This window comes from Pelodiscus sinensis, chromosome 1, assembly GCF_052426305.1.
Source record: "Pelodiscus sinensis isolate ZL-2025 chromosome 1, ASM5242630v1, whole genome shotgun sequence".
NCBI lineage: Eukaryota > Metazoa > Chordata > Testudines > Trionychidae > Pelodiscus > Pelodiscus sinensis.
The window spans coordinates 160102906-160124616 of record NC_143052.1 but is presented as its reverse complement, the minus strand read 5'-3'; the positions used below and the strand labels follow the sequence as shown (position 1 = coordinate 160124616).

Sequence of the window (21711 nt, the reverse complement as noted above, 5' to 3'; positions counted from 1 at the left end):
GGAGGTCACCAATGAGGAATTATTTAGGAAGCTACAGCCAAAAGAGAACCTACTGCAGAAGATTATACAATGGAAGTTATAGCTATTCGGGCATATCTGCAGAATGAATGATGAGAGAAAAGTTAAGATCTTAGTATTCAGCATAATGGATGATCTGAATAGGAGAGGCAGAACCCGGAGAGAATGGGAAGATGATATAGTAGATTGGTGCAAAGCTAGTCTACAGAAACTAAGCCACTCTGCACTGGCTAGATATAGATGGAAGGAAATAGTAATGGGGAGCATTGGACACCAATGGGCGTTGAGCCCATGGTTGAGGATGATGAGGCTCTTAATACATTTAAAAGGCTGAAGTGCAGCAAGGGAGACCTTGTGTAAGCCAAGCCAGCTGATTCCCGCTGCACACAGGATCCCTAGGCTATGAACCAGCCTTTAAATGAAAGAAGGCTGGAGCTCAGCGGGAAGACTCAGTGCAAGCTTAGAATCAGCTGTCCCAGCTCATGCAGCATCCTCCCTGCTGCATTTCTGCTTTTAAAATGTATTCAGAGCTGGCAGGCTCTGAATACATTTAAAAAGCAGAGGCATAGCGTCTGGGACTGAACACGATTTGGGAGCCAGCTGATATCCACCTCGCGCCTGGTTCCTGCTTACCCCCGGTTTCCCTTGTCCCCCATGGAGATGGTTCTGGGTGTGGGGGGGAGCTGACTTTTAAGCCAGCTCCCCCCAGCACCGGCTTTTGCTTGCCCCCCTTTTGATGCCTCTGATAGAAGCAGCAAGGAAGGGAAGTGACTAGTTTACTAATCACTTACATCCCTAAATTAAACCATAATTAAAATCAATACACTCATGGAAATGCTGACATAGTCTTGGCAGAAGGTGTCACGGTGCACAGTTCTAGAAGATATATTTGCTTAATTGCGTGACTGTATAATATTTAATTCCTCTTGTTCTGATTTCTTCAGGTCTTGGAATTATTACTTGCTTTTTGTTCAGTGACTAAACTACGCCACATTGTGCGTCAGACAATACTGGAGCCATCTGGTGTGCCAGTCTCAGGAAGTACCAGATTCACATCCCGCTCAAAATCTTCAGAGCCATCTATTGCTTTAGTGCACTGGTTAAACCAACCATTGGAAGGATCTGAAAATTGTTGTATTCTAGCTTTAGAATTATTCAAGGATATATTTGAGGTACCAAGATTGATTTTAATAGTCACCTTATATTTGAATTACACATTACTGATTTAGGAACTTGTGCACTTACAATTATATATCATCTGTATATTTTATTTGGAAAGCAAAGCATGAAGATAATCCTCAACTGTAATACTTACAAAATATGCAAGTCTGGAAAGAAACATTATAACGCAATTTCCACTTAAGAGATATCTGATATATAGATATATATAAAGTGTTCTCTTAAAGCAGCAGGCAAGTTTTGCATTTGGTTCAAAAATATTTAGAATATGAAGTTTCCTCAAGAAATAGTAAACAATTGTAGCTACTTTGAAAGATTTGGAGAACTGTGGTGATCTCTATTGATTCTGTATAGTTTCCTTAAGTTGATTATGCTGGTCAGTAGTTTGACAAGTAAATCTAAAAACAGCAGTCATGTTGGGGAAGAGCTCGAGAGGCCCCTGGGATGTGGATTCATGAATGTCACAGGATGAGGATGTCAGTGGGCTGACCTACGGATAGGAGTAGGTTGCACCTCCTTGATTGTGGTTTTAAATTTTGACACAGTCTGATGTCTGTGTTTTGCTGCAGGATGTTATTGATACTGGCAACAGTACTTCAGCTGAACGCTTTGTGGATCTTTTGCTACCTGTCCTTCTTGATAACCTTGAGTTGCCAGAGCAGAATCTAGAAGAGCTGTTAGTGAAGAAGAAATGTGAAAGAATGGTGAAAGTTATTGATGTCATGCTAAATATCCTTATTCAAGTTATTCCCATTGCCTATATACTGTGAGCTCTGTTATAAGATCTTACTGGTTTTATAGATGCTTATAAAATCTTTTTTCAAAAAACTTTTAATTTTTTCAAGATATTAAGGACATTCATTTAATTTAATTTTTCCTTTTCTCTTGCACCTTGAAATTCTTTAGAATGAAGAGTATTTTACTAGGTTATTGCAACCAATATAGAAAGATCACCTTACAGTAACTCCTCCCTGCAGCATGGAAGTTATGTTCCTGAAAAATGCTACTTTAAGCATAACAATATTAAGCAAATCCAATTTCTCCATAAGAATTAATGTAAATGGGGGTGTTAGGTTCCAGGGATATTTTTTTTTCAACAGACAAAATGCAATATATGCATATTACAGTATACATTGTAGGGCTGTCAAGCAATTAAAAAAATCATGATTAAAAAAATTTAATCGTGATGAATCGCGTGTGCTGCCCCTTAGAAACACTGGCGCTATTTCAAAAGGACAGTGCTGAGGAAGCCTGGGATTAGCTGGAGTCCTCAGCTGACTCCAGGCTCAGTGCAGCTGCCCCTTTGAAATGCAATGGCTGCATTTAAAGGGGCAGCACCGCAGGAGCCTGGGATCAGCTGGAGTACCCAGCTGATCCCAGGCTCCTAATGCGCTGCCCTTTTGAAGCCCTGCAGCTAAAAAAATTAACGCACTAATCCTGCCCTGTGTTAATCGCAGGCATTAATGCATGTCAATTGACAACCCTAATAAATTGTAAACAATTTAATACTGTAAAGCTATGATGATTGTGAAGCTTGGTCGAGATGGTAAAGTCAGAGGGTGGATTGTTTCCCAGAGAACATCTTGTTACTAAATAATGAACTAGCTGTCAGCTGAGCCCTTAAGGGTCAATATATTGTAGTTAATGTACCTCATACTCTACAAGGAAGTATGAACTGAGGATCAAGGGAGGAAACATAATAGACGCATGGTAGTTGCTACAAACACTTCTCTGCAGAAATTTAACATGAAGAACCCTTCCCTCCAATCCCACTGGAACACACTTCTCTTCTGGATGGCACATACTCAGCTGCACAGTGCCAAGGGGTATAACAGACACACACACACATTCTGTGTGGGGGTGTGAGAGTGAGAGAGAGAGGCAAACAGAAGCACATTGCTATTTGAAGTACACTGCCCTTTTAAGTGTAGTAGATGAGCAAGCTCAAATTTAGGCATCTGTAGTTGTGATATCTTGCTTTGTGGACATGGGGAATGGAGTATGGTGGGGTTCAATTATGGGGAGGAGGGACATCCTGACATCAGCACTCCTTTCGCTCTGCACATAGCATGGAGTGATGCTTACCAGGTAACTTAACCAGTGCCAGGAGCGGTTCCTGGCCTGCAGCCTGCCATGGGTCGCTGCTGTCCCAGCACAGGGGACAGAAGCCAGTGGTGGTAGCCCTTCAACCAGGATCCCACTTAGTTGTTTAACTGGTTAAATCTTGTGGGATTCTTACATTTAAATCAGGAGTGGGCAAAAGGGTCTCCATGGGCCGGATCTGGCCCGCCAAGCAGGTTGATCTGGCCTGCATAGGCCCTGCTGCTCCCCTGCCCCCAGGCCAATTAGGCCCTGGGGATGGTGGAGAGCAAAAAGCTTCCTCCATCCTGTGAGCAGCATGCAGTGCTTCAAAGTGCAACACGCTGCTCCCAGGGCCAGAGGAGATGTCACATGCTGCCGTGCCCCCCCCCAAGCCCTAATTGGCTTGTGGGCAGGAGGAGTGTGTGAAGTTTCCTCTGCCCTCCCCTCCACCCTGTGAGGAGCTCAAGGCACTTCAAAGTTCCATATGCTCACGCAGGGTGGGAGCAGGCCAAGGGAATCTTCGCACAAGTCAGGGCTTGGGGGTGGGGGAGCACATGACGTCTCCTCCTGCCTTGCAAGCAGCGCATGGCACTTTGAAGTGCTTCATGCTCTTCACAGGGTTGGGGTAGGGCATGAGGAGGCTTTGCGCGCGCTCTCCCCATCCCCAGGTCAATTATGGTCTGGGGGTGGGGAAGCCCAGAAGTGTTCTGGCCCCACCCCTTCCGGGGCAGCCCCAGGGGCACTTCAGAAAATTTGTAAGTGGCCCTCAGCCAAAAATTATTGCCCACCCCTGGTTTAACTGGTTAACGGATTAATCAGGAATTTACATTCCTACTCCATTCCTGCCCCCATTTAATCAGTTAAGTAGTTAAACATAATGCTTAACTGGTTAATTAAAGAGGATTTTACATCCCTATTATGGACTATTGTTTGGACAATCAGGATTCTGTTTCTGCCACAGATTTCATGTGACCTTGAGCAAATCACCCTCTCCCTGTCAGTGCCCTATCTGTTTAGTAGCCCCCCTCTCCTTCTTTTTATTATGCTATCTCACATCAAAGCTGAGTATAAATTCATGATAATTTGGAATGGTCAGTTACTATGAGGAGCACCATAAATCTTCCTATACATGCATTTATTTGTTGGGTCTCTTTTGAGCAAGCTCTGAAGTGAAGGTGCCTTCTTTTCAACTAATAGGTATTTATTTCCTGCATTATGTCCGTGTCCTTTAGAGATTCCCATCCAAGAACTGGCATAGCCAAACTTTGCTCTGCTAGTGACTCACAGCTTAATATGCTTTTAAGTTTTGGTTTAAGTGCAAAAGAAGTGATTTTGTTTGGAGAGAGAAAAACAAAGCGTATTCCTTTATCTTTAAAGAACTGCATTCTAATTGAGCAGTGATGTTTACTTGTCTAGTGTTTCAAGCATTTGATATTTTGAATCTAATTAAAGTTTTCAGTATGTTGTAATGTATCAGAATAAATTAGTTTACATCCTTAACTGAAATTACTGCTTTGTGGAGAGGACACAATGAAAATGCATGCCTCTAAGGTACTGACTGCAAGTAGATGCGCATCTCTAATAGAATACCAGTTTACGTATAGTGGGATTGATGTTGCCTATGGGACAAAGGTAGTGGACTCAGAACTGTGGTGAGCATGCTAAAATCAAATTAATCTAAAACTTAATTTACTCTGAAAATGAGGGTGTTAACGTTTTTTTTTTAAAGCCTTATGTTTCAGTTAATGCTAGTTAACTAATTTAATTCAAATGTACCACTTAATTGCTGGTAATAGTATTTTCTTGGCAGTAGACAGCAGCATTGAGAGACAAATGGTAACATGAGCAGTTCAATGAGTATTGTCATCTTTGCACATTTTGTAATTCTTTCAGGATAAATTGAAATTCTGGTTATATGGAAAAGGTAATTTAGTATGTACTTGTACAATTTTAGTTATTGCTTTATATCCTAGGTATATTTAATGTTCAAGCCATCCATTCTTTAACATCATTGGTTTAGATGACTGAAGTTTCGATATCTGTTTGAAATTAGTTTGGAAGAAACATTGAAAATACACGATTTCAGAGAGAGCAAATGGGTTGGCACATGGGAATGGCCTTATCATACCTTTCACCTTAGTATTGCCAGTGTGAATTTATCTCAGATGATTGGTGACTAGGATTTATTATTCTCCATTAATTGCTTATGTGAAATTAATGTCAGCTTTAAGGTTTACAAATGTATCATGTAAAGTCTTGCATTATTGCTATTGGCTTTCTTGTCATTGCTTGCAGCAGAGACCAAGGTATGAAGATTATCCATTCTCCTAGAGAAAGTGCACATTACATGATAGAATAGGGGAAGCTTACATTGCTAGCACCTCTTTTATATCTGTTCTTTGAATTGATAGAGGAATTGAATCTCCAGGGTTGTCATTACTTGACTTCAATGGTACAAACTTTTTTCCAAGGCACATCTTTTTTTCTAAGTAGCTAAGTGTAAACGTATTCTTGGTGTATATATTTAAACTTTTCATTCCAATTTTATTTAAAGCAAACTTGCTGCTGATGTTATTTTGAAAATACTTGATCTTATGAGCAGACTTAAACAGTTGATGCCAACTATGGAAGTCAGCTTCTACAAAATTCTTCAGGTAGACTTTAAATATTTTATAAAGAACCATTTAAAAAGAGAATATATAATATATCACTCTTGATTTGATTCTGAATGTGTTTCCATCATAAATCTTAAGTGTCCATAATATATTGAAGAACTTGCCCAGGGAACTGTGATTCTTTCTGTTTGTTTTTCAGTCCAAAAGCTTTTATATGTTTGTTTAAAATATTTAGTGTTTAACATTTTGACCTTTTGTTTCACTTGTATTAGTCTTCAGTCCTTTTATTTCAATGATGTATATTAAGATACACTTAAGCATACTGTTTATGATCAACTGCAGATATAGTGTAAGGATTAAAATTTCAGGTGTCCTAAACTCGGAAATTTATTTTGGCTCTCATATCAAGTAGCTGGCTTGGTGGATTGATTACTAGGAAATGAAACTTTTAATCTCTTGTGCAAATCAGATTTAGCTTTCTTTGTGTACAGGCAGTCCCCGGGTTACGTACAAGATAGGGACTGTAGGTTTGTTCTTAAGTTGAATCTGTATGTAAGTCGGAACTGGCAACCAGATTCAGACACTGCTGAACCTGACCGCCAGTTCTGACTTACATACAGAATCAACTTAAGAACCCCAGGCGTCCCCAAGTCAGCTGCTGCTGAAACTGATCAGCAGCTGATTCCAGGAAGCCCGGGGCAGAGCAACTCTGCCTGGGGCTTCCTGTAGTCAGCGCTGGTCAGTTTCAGCAAAAGCTGACTTGGGGACGCCTGGGGCAGAGCAGCTGGGCTGCTGCTGGGTTGCTCCAGTAGCGCCGCTCCTGGGTGCTACTGGACCAACCTAGCAGCACCCCATCTGCTCTGCCCCAGGCGTCCTGATTCAGCCGCTGCTGAAACTGACCAGCAGCGGCTGAATCAGGACCTGGGGCAGAGCAGCTGGGGTGCTGCTGGGTTGGTCCAGTAGTGCCCAGAGCGGGCGCTGCAGGACCAATTGGCAGCGCCCCAGCTGCTCTGCCCCAGAGTCCAAAAGAAAAGCCTGGTCTGCTGGGGGGGGGAGCACACTAGCTCCCCTCCCCCCCTCCCCAGCAGACCAGGGACACGGGGAGCAGAGCCTCTGAGGCTTTGCTCTGGCAGAGCCTCAGAGGCGAGGGACCCCGCCGCGGCTGCGGCTTCAGTCCGGGAGCCTGTGGTCTGCTGGGGACCAGGGGCACCGGAGCAGCTTACCAACGGGGCTTTCTCGCCCCGACTTCCGGGGCGAGAAAGCCCCGTTCGTAAGTGCGGATCCGACTTAAGTCGGGGACTGCCTGTACTACAAAATCATTTATAACTGACAAGTCAGATGAACTGTATTCAGCTCACTTTCTTGTTGACAAGTGTTCACAGAACAAAAAACACCATAGTGTCTGTATTTGGCACCTTCGTTTTCAAACGCTAAGACACTTAACTTCTTCCTTATTCTCATTGGGTGTTCCTCTAAAACTTGATGTTTAGATTTCAGGAGAATGGATGACTTAAGCTATTCTAGGCATGCTTCTGGCATGGTTATATAAATCCTTAAAACCCCTCTTGTTCAAAGTGGAGGCATGTGCTTAAGAAACTGCAAGTTTGGCTCATTTGTCTTCCTTCTGATATCTAGTCCAGATGGGAGGACAATGACCATTTGCATAGGTAAGATAATTTTGCGCTCAGAGACAATAATATCTTTCCCTCATTACATGTTATCTGAACTGAATGCCATTACATAGTCCTGTGCAGCTAAAGTGCAGAATCCTGAAAGCAAGCTTTTCATGTTTGTAAAAATTCATAGCTCTGTTAAATTAAATGGGTTCAGAAAATTGCAAATATGTATATCTGCATACATTTTTACAAGGGTAACTGAAATTTAAAAAATTATATCTGTTCACATTGTTTTTGGTCTATTGCAATATCTGGATTCCGTGGTTGATTATAAATATAAATTGACACAAGTGGTTTCTGCCCAGGATCAACGTTTGATTACACCTTTGGCTTTTGCTTTAACATCAGACAACCGAGAACAAGTACAGGCTGGACTTAGAATACTGTTTGAGGCAGCACCATTACCAGACTTCCCTGCTATAGTGTGAGTTTCGTGTGGGTGGTAAGGGGCTAACAACGATATCTTTCACTTTCATTACTTTAGTCTGAGTGATTTATTTAAAGTCTGAACTTGCATCTTTTTCACTACTAATGTTCCAAATGTCTGAGTAACTGTTACATTCTTCAAAATGTTTTCATAGTTGAATCTTTCATCATCGCAAATTCTGGTCTGTTATGCATGCTGGGCCACATTCACCATTCTCGGACAAGTTGTAAAGTCCAGTAACTCAAACTGTCAAAGCTAGGAACAGATGCTGTGCAATTTAAGAGGAGCTGGAAATATTCTTTCCAATAGGATACAACATTTGTTTGTAGATATAGTAGATAAAATTCACAGTGATTGTAGAGAGAAACTGCCATATGTGAATAATTTTGTTTGTTTTTGAGTTCTTCTCCTTTTTGTCTCAAAACATTCCATGTACATATCTAACTGAAGTGTAGCTAGTACAGTATTTTAGTTCTAATAGGGATGATGTTATATTTTCCAAGTGTGTGTTCATGTTGTACAATTCTTTGTATAAAATCATTGTCTCCACCCTTCAAATTGACATTCTTTCCAGGTTCTGTTACTTACTTTATAAATCTTGTTACATAGGCTTGGTGAAAGTATTGCAGCAAATAATGCTTACCGACAACAAGCGACAGAGCATGCGTCAAAAAAAATCCATATGCAGTCATCTGTTACTAATACTATGCCCATGAAATGCTCTACTTCCTACCCTTCGGGTGATGATGCAACAACTTCAAACATTCAAGAACTAATACAGAAACTTCAATCTGGACTGGAGGTTAATAGTATTTTTTATATTTCTGGTAGGATAACTACTTACTTTGTTAGTATTAACAGAGTTGTAGCACCTGAAACTTTTAGGCTACAGTATAATGTTGACAAATGTTAACTCGGACACCGCACCAGAACTCAGTATGTATGCTATTATATTCTCAGGCAGAAGCTCAAATAAGAGGGCCCCTGTTGTGTCCAGAGAGATCAACAGTCTGGCCTATTAGACTTTCCTAGTTGAGAACCTTTCTCTTGATAGTGTATTGCTTATGTTTACCTAGCTTGCAGATATGGGACTTAGCAGATATGTCCCACAAAATCTAAGATCTTTGTTGCAATGATGCACAAAGGGATAAGTTATTTATAGAAATACATTCCTTGAGGTGTGGGGGATGGAGGGAGCAAATTGCATTCTAGCACATAGGCTGTGGGATAATCACTCACCTTTTTTAGATACTTGTCTGCAAGCACCTCTCGATCTTGATATTTATCCTCACAGCATCCCTATGAGGTAGAGACGTTGTCTTGCAACAGTGGAAATATTACTTCCATCTGATACAGCATTCATTATAAGATGAGCAAGCAGCTTTAACATTCTTTTTTATTTAAATTTTCTAAAGCATGTGTCTAGATAGCAAATACAGAATTTGTTGCATTAACTTAACTGGTTTCTCCAGTACAAAATAATTCCAAATATGGCAACAGCTCCTGCAATCGAAACTGTAAAATGAATTTCTGACAGAACTAAAACTTACTGGCATACACCTAGTGTTGTACTTAACTCTTCATATCAGAGGAGCTGTTCCTTCCAAGAGGAAATGTCTTTTTACATTTTTTGTAATTTATTCCATTAACATGAAATACTTCAGTCTTAAATGTTTAACACAAGCTATCGAAGAAAAGTCATTGTAGAACAAGGGTGGGGAACTTTGGGGCCACTGACCCAGAGAAAAACTAGTCAGGGGCCGCACACAGGTGAGAAGTTTAATAAAAAAACAAACAAACAAAACCCAAACTCACACTGACTTGGTCCCTGACTGAGAAGAAGAAAGGCAGTCCTCACTGTTGAAGCAAACGCCTTACTTAGTTTATGCGGCTAAACAGTTTTATTGGCCAATAAAAGCAAAGTGAGCCAAACGTGGTTTTAGCAAAGCTGGGCCCAGTAAGGCTGGCTAATAAAATACTAAAATTAATTGTATACCCTTAACCAAACAAGTTTGACGTTAGGGCAAGAAATTAAAGCCAACTTTAAAGAGGAATTATTATTAGCAGAGAAAAAAACAGGTTTAGAGGGAGTTTGAGCTTTAGCTTAAAATAGTTTATTAACATATTTTAACAGCGCATTTTTTTGGCCTTTTTTTTTACCTTGGTGAAGGCCAGTTTACTTTTTTAGCCTACGTGCAGACACAAGAAACTGAAATGGCTTTTGTTATACAGAATGGCTTTTAGCTAAATATAAAATGGTTTTTACATCACCTTCTCTTCATACACCAGAGTCTAGGATGGGCCCGGGCTAGAGGATTGTGTGTGCTCCAGCCCTGCGGTGGCAGGGGGTTGAGCACCAGCATGGGCTCTCCAGTGCTGGGGGAAGGGAGCCCTGATCTTTGGGGGATTGGATCCAGGCAAGCTGCGGGGGGCGTCAACCAGCCCCCTGAGCCTTAGGTTCCCCATCCCTACTGTAGAAGAGGTCATCTTTTTGTAATGCATTTTAAGTTCTTCACATGAAAAAGCTAAGTAAATTAAAAACAAAATAGTCCAAAGAATGTTTTATCATTGGTCTTGCCATGTTTGTACATTTTAGTAAAATTCTAAATGAGACCTTATGTGATCCTTCAACTTTGCATCCTCTTGGATCCTACTGTTACAGAGAGAATTAAAAACAAATGGGGAAAAAGAATACATGTCTGATCTTCTACATTAGGGAATTTTCCCTGTGTAGGAAGTGATGGTGTCACAAGATGTTAGTAAACTATCTTTGAATAATACTTCTATACTGAAAAGCACAAACAGCTGGGTTCATTTGTGCAGCAGCATCCATGAGCATAAACTGAACAACATGCCCATAATTGGCATTAATCTCCAGCACCTATGGAAAGCTCTCCTCAACAGAATATACAAAAATGTAAATGTTTACAAAGGTATTCAGTTGAGTAAACATATAAGCCATAAAGGTCAATTTTTTTAGCATATTAAAGGGTCTTAAAGATGGAGACATTTCAGACTGTCTCTGTATTGTTTCTAACAAAATATTCTGACCCATCTCTGTAAAGGTCGTGAATTCCAGAGATTAGTGTTTTTTTGGCCATAATGCCCCGCCACTAGTCCTGCAGAACTGAAATACCATTTCACAGGAAGAACTCTATAGGCTTCCCATGCCCAACCAAACTGTAGGAGCCAGCAATATATAGTTAATGAAATCTCCCTCATTTTTGAAGTGATACTAACTTATATGCCTTCATTGGGTAAATTTTTATTCAGTAATTCTGATATTTGCTTTCATTAAATGAATAGGATTGAGATATACTTAAGTTGATGCAGCAATACTTTTAATCTTTGAAGGCAGAGTGGCTGCCAGCCTGTGGACTCATTTAATTACTGTACTCTCATCAAGACAAATGATTGTTGATCCAGTAGCTACAAATCTGACAACTTAACTTCAAGCTGCTGAATTCTACTACCGTAACTTCTCCCACAGATGAAAGAACCAAACACTGATGTGAGGATGTCTGACCTAATGGACGTCTATGAACAGAAACTAGCAGCATTAGCTGTGAGTACATATGAACGTATTTATTTATATGACTGTAGAGTATAGGTACTTGTATGAAAGGTGAAAATTAATGAAATAGCGCTATTAATCTTTCTTAATCTTTAGTCCAAAGAAACCAGGTTACAAGATCTATTGGAGGCAAAGGCACTAGCGCTTGCTCAAGCTGATAGGCTAATTGCCCAGTACCGTTGTCAGAGAGCCCAAGCTGAATCTGAGGTGAGTATGAGTAAGGAAGTCTGGATGGTAGAGGTATAAGATACTTATAAGATCTAGTCCATACTGTAGTTCTTTTGTGGAGGTCCCAGTAGAGAGTGTTTTTTTTACATATTTCCTAAGCTACAACTAAAATTAAAAAAAAACAAAACTAAATACTACTGATAAATTACCACCTGTGGAAAATATTCTAAGCTAGTGTCACTTCTAAATTTTTCTGATACAGTAAATATTCTTTGTTTTATCCTTTTATAGCTAATAGTTCCTTGAGCCTCTATATTTAACATTTACACCATAGAAGTGTGACTGTGTCATTTTTGAAGTCTGCCCTTCCTTCACTGTTTAGCCAAGTTATATGTGTGAGTTTTGTGGACATGGCTAGCTAGTGTTAATGCCCCATTACCAATTGGTCTTTCAGAAAAGCCTCAGTAATATTCCACATCAATGCAACATCATTCACTGTAGTAGTGTTACTGTTCAAGTTTTATAATGCTATTCTGAGAAACTGTACTTCTCAGTATAGTATTGAAATGAGAGGCATTAGCAGACAGCTCTAAATCCACTTCCTGTTTATATATTAGCTAATAACCAGTCTCTGTTTCTTTGGATAGTTACACTTTTGAGTGAACCTTCAGCCACCAATATAATCACTTCAGATACTCTTTAAAAGTATCTAAACTTTTTAAGGTCACAAATGTCTAACAAAAAAGTAAATCTCAGCGTATAAAATAACTGCTTCAGTCATCATTTGCCAAAACATTAAAGGTGCTTTAAAGTTAGACAGCGAATTTTAATATTATATGCTGACCATGGAATATTTGATCATATAGGTTTTATAGATGATCTAGCAGTAGGGTGAATTATAAAATCATGTAAAGTTCCCAGGTTTTGAGTGACTTAAGCAACATAACTTAAGCATGTAATGGAGTTTGTGTGTTTTCTTTTTGCTCAAAAGGCAAGGACACTTGCTGCAATGTTGAAGGATACAGAGCGAAAAAATGAAGAACTTGATGTTTTGCTGAAAGCTCAGCAGGTAGAATCTGAACGGGCACAGAATGACATAGAGCAACTCTTTCAACATAATAGGAAATTACAAACAGTGGCTGAAGAATATGAGGTACTGAAAAGATCCTCCGTTGATCTTCTGCAGAAGTAAGTACTTAACATCTACATGTTCTCTAACTTAAAAGAAAAAAAAATTAGATAGGCAACAGAGAAAAAAGAGAAAATGGGTTTCACAGGGCCTTCTTAGAGGACCTACTTTTATCTAATTAGTCTTTTCTGCCAAAGAGCGCTGGGTACAGCTCTGTCTGAATCCTATAAGGGTGTGTCTAGACTACTGGTGTGTTTTGGTTTTTTTTTTTTTTTATTAAAATCCTCTGCGTTGAAAGTAAATCAAAAGAACGTGGTAGTTTTTTCAACAACAGAAAACAGCATTTTACAAGTAATAACATTTTTTTCTCATTTCGAAAAAAGGAGTTATTTAATGCAAACTGCTTTTTTCAAAAGAGAGCATGTTGTCTTTCATGAAAGTAAATTTTTTCTTTCATGAGAGTAAATTTTTAACCATTACTTTTCTTAACCATAACCCATCAATTATTTACTTTTAGGCATGAAACCACTGAAAGACAATATAAAGATCTGCAGGTTACATGTAATTCACTAAATAAACAAACTGAGGCCATGAAAAAGCTGAATGAATCACTTAAACAGCAGAATGACAAGTAAGTCTAGTTCATTTTTTTTAAAAGCAAATTAAAGGGATATGATCAAGTCACAACAATACCGATTGCTTAATTATCTCTGATTTCTAGAGTCTCCTGAGGGGCGGGAGGCCCCTCAGATTTCTCCAATTTGTTTTGTTTCTGGTATTCCACACAAAGAGGCAAGGAGAACTTCAAGTTGTGTAAAATTCCTGAAACTACTTGGAGTACATTATGGAATTTAGTAGGTTTCAAGACCCCCTTCTCGTGTGCAAAGGATTCTCTCGTGTAAAATAGTGCTTTTGTCAGTACATTAGGGTCAAAAGTTTTGCTAATTAAGGATTTGTAAAATAACGCTGTGGCAATCAGCTGCAAAGTGCTCTCCTGTTGACTCTGGTACTTCACCGGAATATAAAACATGATTTAAGTCAACAGGAGAGTTTCTGCTGTTGACCCAATGCAGCGTAAACCTGGAAATAAGTCGACCTAAATTACGTCAACTCCAGCTACGTAATTCATGTGTCTGGAATTGTGCAGTTTAGGTCGACTTAACCCTTAGTGTAGATCTGACCTAAGTAATTCCCTCTCATTAGAGGGCATCTTAAATCAGGCCAGAGGGCAATGATGAATTTCAATCATTTAACTTTGTGAGGCATATTTCTATTAGTCTAATAGGAATTGTTTGATTAGTCTAGCTAAATTTGACAGCCTTCACTAGTTCTATGATACTTGGTGGTAGTCAAGGCAGAGAAGAACTTGACAAAGAAAAGGAGTCTTAAACTCCCTCTTCTACAGTGATGGAGCTCTTAACTTGTTCATCACTTTTATTATAGCAGAAGTCTTCTGTACAAATTTTAAATAATTGGAGGTTGGGCCCCTCTATCAGAGGCAGCAGCGCAGTTTGACTGGCACCTGGTCTGTGAGGGAAGCTTTTTTTTAACTGGCTTCCCTTGTGGATCAATCCCCCCCTGTTACCACACATTGCTGCCTCTGATACAGATGCAGCAGCGCTGAGTGGCATCAGCCCCCCTGTCCGTGGAGGGAGTCCAAGCTCCAATTATTTCAGTTTGTATAGAATACCTCTTCTATAAATAAAACTGATGAAGATGTATCAGAGCTGTGTAGGGTGGCAAAGGGCTCTCCGGGAGTTGGGCTGGGAGCACACTGGCTGCTGGCCCCGTGCCTGGGGACTATCGAATAACCATGTAACTGCTAAGATTTAATGCAGTTATACAACTATTCTATTACATGATATCTAACATCCCTAACTGTAACTCAATATATAATTTATTATTGCTGTACTTCACTTTCCTCCTGTGATGTAGGACTTGGAACATGTTCAAACATAAATGACTAATTTAGTTCTTCTCTGCTTCACAAGTATATGTGCTCACATACTCCTATCCCAAATGAACAAGAATTCTGAATTTAGTTTCTTCATTCATCTTTCCTAATCCATCAGACTACCCAGGTTTTTGAGGAGAGAAAATTGGTAGGCTGGCCAGAGAAGTGAGGTGGGAAAACTGATCTTTCATTGCAACAACTGAGGAAAGAGCTTCTAAGTTGTATATAACTTTTTTTTCCCCCCAACTGATATTTTTAAGGATGATAACTCTTTTGCAAAAAAGACAGAGTAAGATCAGACCAAATAAGTTCACTTTATAAGTAAATTGCTTGGTTTTCTAGCTTCCAGCTATGACAGTTAAGCTGCATTATTCCGGGCTTTTGTATCACCAGTAGTAAAAACTCTGCAGTCAGAATGTAGTTAACAAGTGTGATTTATAACGCAGAGTGGAATTACCATTCACATGTTTAAAGCTTGTCTTCAGCATTAATAGGTGTAAAATTGTATTAGCAATCAAATATTACTCATATACCAGGAAGCTGATCTGATCTTACGTTTTCAGATTGTCTATTGTTACACTGCCTAGGGACCTTGGTGTAATAGGTACTGTGAAATAAATAACAGCAGTCTACTTCCCTCCACCTCCACCTTGGGAGTTTCCGATTAGGATTTAGACCATAGGCAACAGATGTACAACAGACCAAGTAAAAGGATGGCAAAGTGACACATTAGTGCATTTACATAAGTTCATAATTAAAGGTACAGTAGAACTAAACTTAATTCCCAGAATTTAGTTTTTTTAACTTAAGCAATTAATACCTTGTATTATAGATATATCAGCAAAAAAGATTGTCTAGTACAGTGGTTCCCAACCTTTCCAATCTACTAAACCTCTTTCAAGTCGTATTTCTCTTGCATGTCCCAAGTTTTACCTTACTTAAACTATTTGCTTAAGTGTGCTGTAACACTTCTGTCTGTTACTGAAAAACTGCTTTCTCATTCTGTCTGTATGCAACTTTAGTTTATCCTGACTTTGCTAGTGCTTTCCATATAGCCTGTTGTAAAACTAGACAAATACCTAGATAAGTTGATGTACCACCTGTAAGACCTCTGCATATTCTCAGGGGTATGTTGTGTTTTTCATTGAAAACCACTGGTCTATATATGTAGTCCTCCTAATGGATGGACAAAATGGTATTGAAAACTGTACACCATAGTTGCAGAAATGCCTTTTTCTTAGAGCAGGTTTTATTAATGTACTTGGTGTGGGATAGTGTAGCATTAATAAATTTACAACACTAGCTAAATGGGTTTTCAATCCCAATAAGATGGTTGTGTTCACTTGCTTGGTGATATCAAAAATGATTTATTACTTGTACAGGTTGGACCTCCCTGGTCCAGCACCCTCGGGACCTTAGCTGTCCTGGACCAGGGAGTTTGCTGGACCAGGGGGGAGGTCAAGTATTCCCCCCTGCTGGCTGCCCTACTCCCAGGTTCCTCTCCCTGGGGCTCCCTGCCCTGCTGCTGGCACTACTAAAGCTGGCCTGGCACAGCTCCCCGCCTTGCTGCCCCAAGATCTCCCAGAAGCCCAGAGGGGACCACTTGGCGGCTTCTGCTAGTCCTGCTGCTGTATGGTATTCCCCAGGATTCCCAGCTGGGTCCCCCTAGCCACCGGCAGCCTGCTGCTGATGGGAGTTCTCCATCTGGAGTGTTTGGCTGCCCCACTGCTGCTGGGGATTCCTCCGCCAGCCCCACTTCAGCTGGGGGTTCCCCGGCAGAGGCTGCTTGGTCACTGGACCCGCCCCCCACTACTGGGGGTTTCCCAGGGTTCCTGGACATCCAGCTGCAAGCTGCTCTGCTGCAGCCAAGGTTTCCTGGGGGGGGAGGAGGAGGGTGGGCAAGGCTTCTCAGCCACATGGCCCTGCTAACACTGGGGGTTCCCCAGCCAGGGTCGGAGCTCCCTGACTGCCATCTGGCCCCGTTGATGCTGGGGTTCCTAGCCTGGCGGAGGCTTCCCACATGCTCTTTGCTCCAGCAACATCCATGGCCCTACCAGACCATAGATGTTGCCAGACCAGGGAGTCCCAGATTTGGGAGGTTCAATCTATACTTGGGGGACTGAGTCTCTAGGATTCAGGCTCTAAGAATGAATAAGGAATGCTGCACAAGTTGTTATAGCTTGCTGCTGCAAAGAGATGGGAACATGAATCTTGCATCTGTCTTTTTATGTTTGAAATAACTGGTAATCAGGATTTTCTCACTTGCAATTTCAGAACTGTTGCACAATTGATAGAAACAGAAGATCATAGAAAAGAATTAGTGAAACAGCTACAGGATAGAGATAGTAAAATATCAAGTAAGTCATTGTCTGATTTTGTAAATCTAGTGCTATCCATAGAGAATTAACTGGATTTAAATAGACTCATTGCTGGATTATTTTTTAGTGATCTTATTTCTGGACAGCAAAATTTTTGTTAAATACACGAAGAGTGGATTTTTAGCTTTAGGAGCAAAAGGTAGTCAGAGAAGCATGTAACTCTTATTCAAAACATAGACTTAAATATCTGTAAAATATAAAATGAGGAATTGTTTTAAGGTCACATGGTGGAGAAGTCCCAAGAAAGTTTTAAAAGCTTGCCAAACCTAAACTGTTGCCTTTTGCATGGTTTCAAAACAAATAACTGCCTTCTTGAAAACTTTCTGTTTCGAACATGTTGACTAGAAACTGCTAAGCTACAAAGTAGGAAAAGTTAGATTAGGTAGGTCATCATTTGAAAAGTCATCAGCGAATATAAAATGTTTTGCAGTAGATGGCAGTACAGGCTAATTACATTAGTAGTCCTGGTGTGTGTAAAACTTAAACATACTAGCAGTTTTACTAGGAATTGGAAAAATTAAAACTTGCTAACTGTCTCTTCAATACATCTTTCAAAAGGCTTACAACAAAAGATAAAGCTTCTAGAAGAAAAACTGAAAGTCCGGCATAAAGAAAAAGCAGATATGGAAGAAAGTATTGACATTCTAAGAAAGGAATTAAGTAAAACAGAACAGGCAAGAAAAGAATTGAGTATTAAGGTAAGAATTTCTGTTGGTAGCTTACTGAAAACTGTAAAACCCAGAATTAGAAAATAATTGTTAGAAATGGAAAATTGTACAAAAAAAATGTAGAAAATAGCTAAAGTTAAGGCTGCCTCAATTTCTCATATAATTGAGCAAGGGACTTCTGAGATTTAAACCGGAGAGGGGTTATCTGTTCTGTTAAGGCAATGAGCTTCTTTTTAAGTTTGCTGTGGCTCTTTCCCCACTGTTCCCCTGGATCCAATAAGTTATAGATGTGTTTCGGGGAGCTATGCTGAAGATGCACATATTATATCAAGGTATGAGAGAGTTCTGTATATACAGGAGGCCCCTGAGATGTGACCGCCCAAGTTCTGACCCCCCCTTTTCCTCCCCCACACACACACTTACAACCATTTTTGTAAGTGTGGAGGGGGCTGGAACCCCCCGACTTATGTCGACCTGCATTTACGACAGGGCCTACCCTAAATGCAGGTTTGAGTTACAACGCCCCCAATTTGCAATGCTTCCTCCCGGAACCAATTACATTTCAAGTCGGGGGACTCCTGTACTTCTAGAATCTAGACTAACCAACAAAATTTGTCAGTGGTTGCAGAAGAAAGGTGTGTCTACTTTGAAGTTAGTTAGGGACCTGTCCTTGCACTGAGCAGGGCACAGGATCTTTCCCTTGCTAGAGGCTGTGGAGAGAAAAGAGACTTTTTGCATCTTGTATGCTCTTGTAAAGGTTTGGCACATCGTGATCTTCAGTTGTTTTTAATGAGATTAATACTTACCTTTCAGTGGTGAGTATTGACATTTGTAAAGCATTTTGAGAAGCAGAAAGACACTCCTCACGTATCCCTCACCCAGCAGAGCCTAGGGGAGCCCAGCCCAGTAGATTTTCTGTGCTCTAGCCCCATGGGGTGATGGCAGGGCTGGAGTGCCAGGACAGGCTCCCCAACTCTGGGCTTTGGGGGCTGGATCCAGTCAAGTCAGTGGCTACATCTGGCTCACGGGCCTGAGGTTCCCCACCCCTGCCTTAAGTGAAAGTGTTCTGTGAACTCCATTGTGGGAGGGATTACTGAACTAGTTTTTGTTCATGTTTCAGGCATCTTCCCTGGAAGTTCAAAAGTCCCAACTGGAAGGACGTTTGGAAGAAAAGGAAGCCATAGTAAAACTGCAGCAAGAAGAACTGAGCAAACATTCTCATATGATAGCAATGATTCACAGTTTAAGCGGTGGGAAACTAAGCACAGAAACTGTGAACCTCAGTTTATAGGGCTCTTTAATTATACAGTTTAATGATATCTTATACATTTGAGTAAGGCTAAAATTTATACACTATCTTGCTCAAATATCTCAGACTGAAATTGACACAAGCCTACACCATTGTTTAAAGAAAAACATGATTGCTTTTTATTAAAAACATGCTTTGGCTTGAAAAATCTGAGCCATATTACAGTAGGTAGGCCTGCAGCTGTTTTAGTTGAGGTTAAATGGCCACATTTCCAGTGACTGCAGTAGGAGCAAGATAAAGCTCTGGTCTTGTGATTAACTATCCCTTGATACTGGAATAAAAAGGGGAGAGAGAGTCCTCTATTTTTGGTACTGACCCTCTTACTGCCAGTGGGATATACTGAGACTTTCATTTTGGAAGGTTTCAATGCTACTTCTGCATAATTCCATGCTCCTTGTTTTGAGATGGAATCTACATACAGATGTTGCGTATAGAAATATTAATATAGCACAGATTCTAAATGTCTAAGGTGCAAATCTAGAAATATGAAGTCAGTAATGTAGATTAAAGGGGTAGTACTTGTTGCAAGACACCTGTTACAGCGAGAGCTGTATTTGACACAGCTTTAGTTGAAAATACCTTAAATATTAACATTCAACTAATTAAAAATACCTCCACATATTTGTGAAAGGATGTGAATTTGAAAAGGCTGAGGGGAGGCAGGGAGAGAGTATATATGTCAAGTTGCCAGAAAGTAGTGTCAATTAGAAATTGTAGATGTGTGGAATACTATACATCTCTTTATGCATTTTCAAGTATCTGTTAAATGCCATCAGTACATTGCTCCTAAATTTCATAGCACTTTCTCATGATTCTTAAAGGTCTGCAATTAATTTGTCAGTTTTACCTGATGTACACTAGCTTTTTCAGCATTGTCAGTTGTGCATTGTATAAAAGATTTTATACTCCTTTTTTTTAAGCTTAAAATGTAACTTACCATTTTTGTAAGAAGAAAATGTTATATATTTTACACAAAAGATTTGTGCTTTTTTTCTGGGTCATGGGAGCATACTTTTCCTTCTAATTTACTAAAATTAGATGTGACATGAACAACATGTCTACCATCTCAAATGTCAAAGAATGGCTGTGTACATTTCAGAAAAACAGTACGGCAGCATTTTGAATGATATAATGTGTACCAAAATTGTATCATTACTGCCATTATTTTACTATTTATTTTGTGCTGACCAGGTTTTAATGTTGTTCCATAAGAATAGATGCCTTATTTTTTTTCAATTGTATTATGGGTCCATCTTCTTACATTTGCATAACTACAGAGAGTCTAAGCACAATCTTTTATATATTAGATAAATTTATAAACTACAGCTGAATAGTGGCTATTTTAACTTGCGTATCAACTGTGTATTTATAATGACTAGTATCTTTTTGACAGTTTATAGATATTGTTGGTCTCCATGATGGGAAGGGGAATAAAAAATTTGCTCAATTTTGTTTGTTTCATATACTGTATACTATAATAGAAAGTGTTAGACAACCTTAATTATAGATACAGCTACAAGTCAGTCTCTAATAAATTTCAGTTTTGATGCATTTTCCAGACGTTGATAATGGGTGCTTTGGAAGGTAACAATACTATTACCAGCTCAATTGCTTTTCAGTTTTTTAGGCTCTATGTACATTATATACAGGCAGTCCCCGACTTACGCGGATCTGACTTATGTCGGATCCACACTTACGAACGGGGCTTTTCTCGCCCCGGAGCTCGTGGGCGGCGGGACCACCTAGAGCGCAGCGGTCCCGCCACCGCGTCCTCCGGGGTGAGAAAAGCTGCTCCGGGTCTCCCTGCTGTGCTGGGGGGGACTCCCCCCCAGCACAGCAGGGAGACAGGAGCAAAGCCGCAGAGGCGGGGGACCCCGCCACCTGTGTGGCTTTGCTCTGGGGCAAAGGAGCAGGCTTTTGTTGCAGGACGCCTGGGGTAGAGCAGCTGGGGTGCTGCCGGGTCGGTCCTGCGGGGACCAACCCGGCAGCGCCCCAGCTGTTCTGTCCCAGGAGTCCAGATTCAGCCGCTGTTGAAACTGATCAGCGGCTGATTCCAGGAAGCCGGGGGCAGAGCAACTCTGCCTAGGGCTTCCTGTAGTCAGCCGCTGGTCAGTTTCAACAGCAGCTGAATCTGGAGCCAGTTCCGACTTGCATACAAATTCATCTTAAGAACAAACCTATAGTCCCTATCTTGTACGTAACCCGGGGACTGCCTGTATGTATATTAGACATATAATAATATACATATGTATATTATTATATGTCTATTATATTGAGAAAATAGACTGTTAACAAGTTTGAGGGGTTGTCATAAAATCATTTTACAGGCACAGGTGGGGGGGGAGGGGGACTAAATTAAGTTTGCATAGACAGCCTTAATTCTGGCTCTTAACTTTTGAGTGCTTGGCCTTTCAACTTGAAAGCTCTTACTACTATATGTAATTTCCTACCTAGATAGTCTGGACAAACACCTATCACTACCTACCAAGTTCAAAAACTCCCTGGACTGATGGAAGAACTCGGCCAATGCATAC

At 40.3% G+C, this 21711-nt stretch overlaps 1 protein-coding gene across 1 annotated transcript in view; it reads left to right on the top strand.

Moving 5' to 3' along the window:
• CIP2A (cellular inhibitor of PP2A) overlaps window positions 1-20624 on the top strand; it is a 33215-nt gene extending 12591 nt beyond the window's left edge. Inside the window, exons 9-21 of the mRNA XM_075908291.2 lie at window positions 963-1190; window positions 1767-1926; window positions 4790-4931; window positions 5834-5933; window positions 7876-7994; window positions 8607-8799; window positions 11488-11562; window positions 11668-11778; window positions 12731-12927; window positions 13386-13499; window positions 17097-17179; window positions 17759-17898; window positions 18989-20624. Coding sequence (XP_075764406.2) covers window positions 963-1190; window positions 1767-1926; window positions 4790-4931; window positions 5834-5933; window positions 7876-7994; window positions 8607-8799; window positions 11488-11562; window positions 11668-11778; window positions 12731-12927; window positions 13386-13499; window positions 17097-17179; window positions 17759-17898; window positions 18989-19159 — 1833 coding nt within the window. The 3' untranslated portion in view covers window positions 19160-20624. The remainder of the gene's footprint in view (window positions 1-962; window positions 1191-1766; window positions 1927-4789; window positions 4932-5833; window positions 5934-7875; window positions 7995-8606; window positions 8800-11487; window positions 11563-11667; window positions 11779-12730; window positions 12928-13385; window positions 13500-17096; window positions 17180-17758; window positions 17899-18988) is intronic.
• Window positions 20625-21711: the final 1087 nt, after the last annotated feature.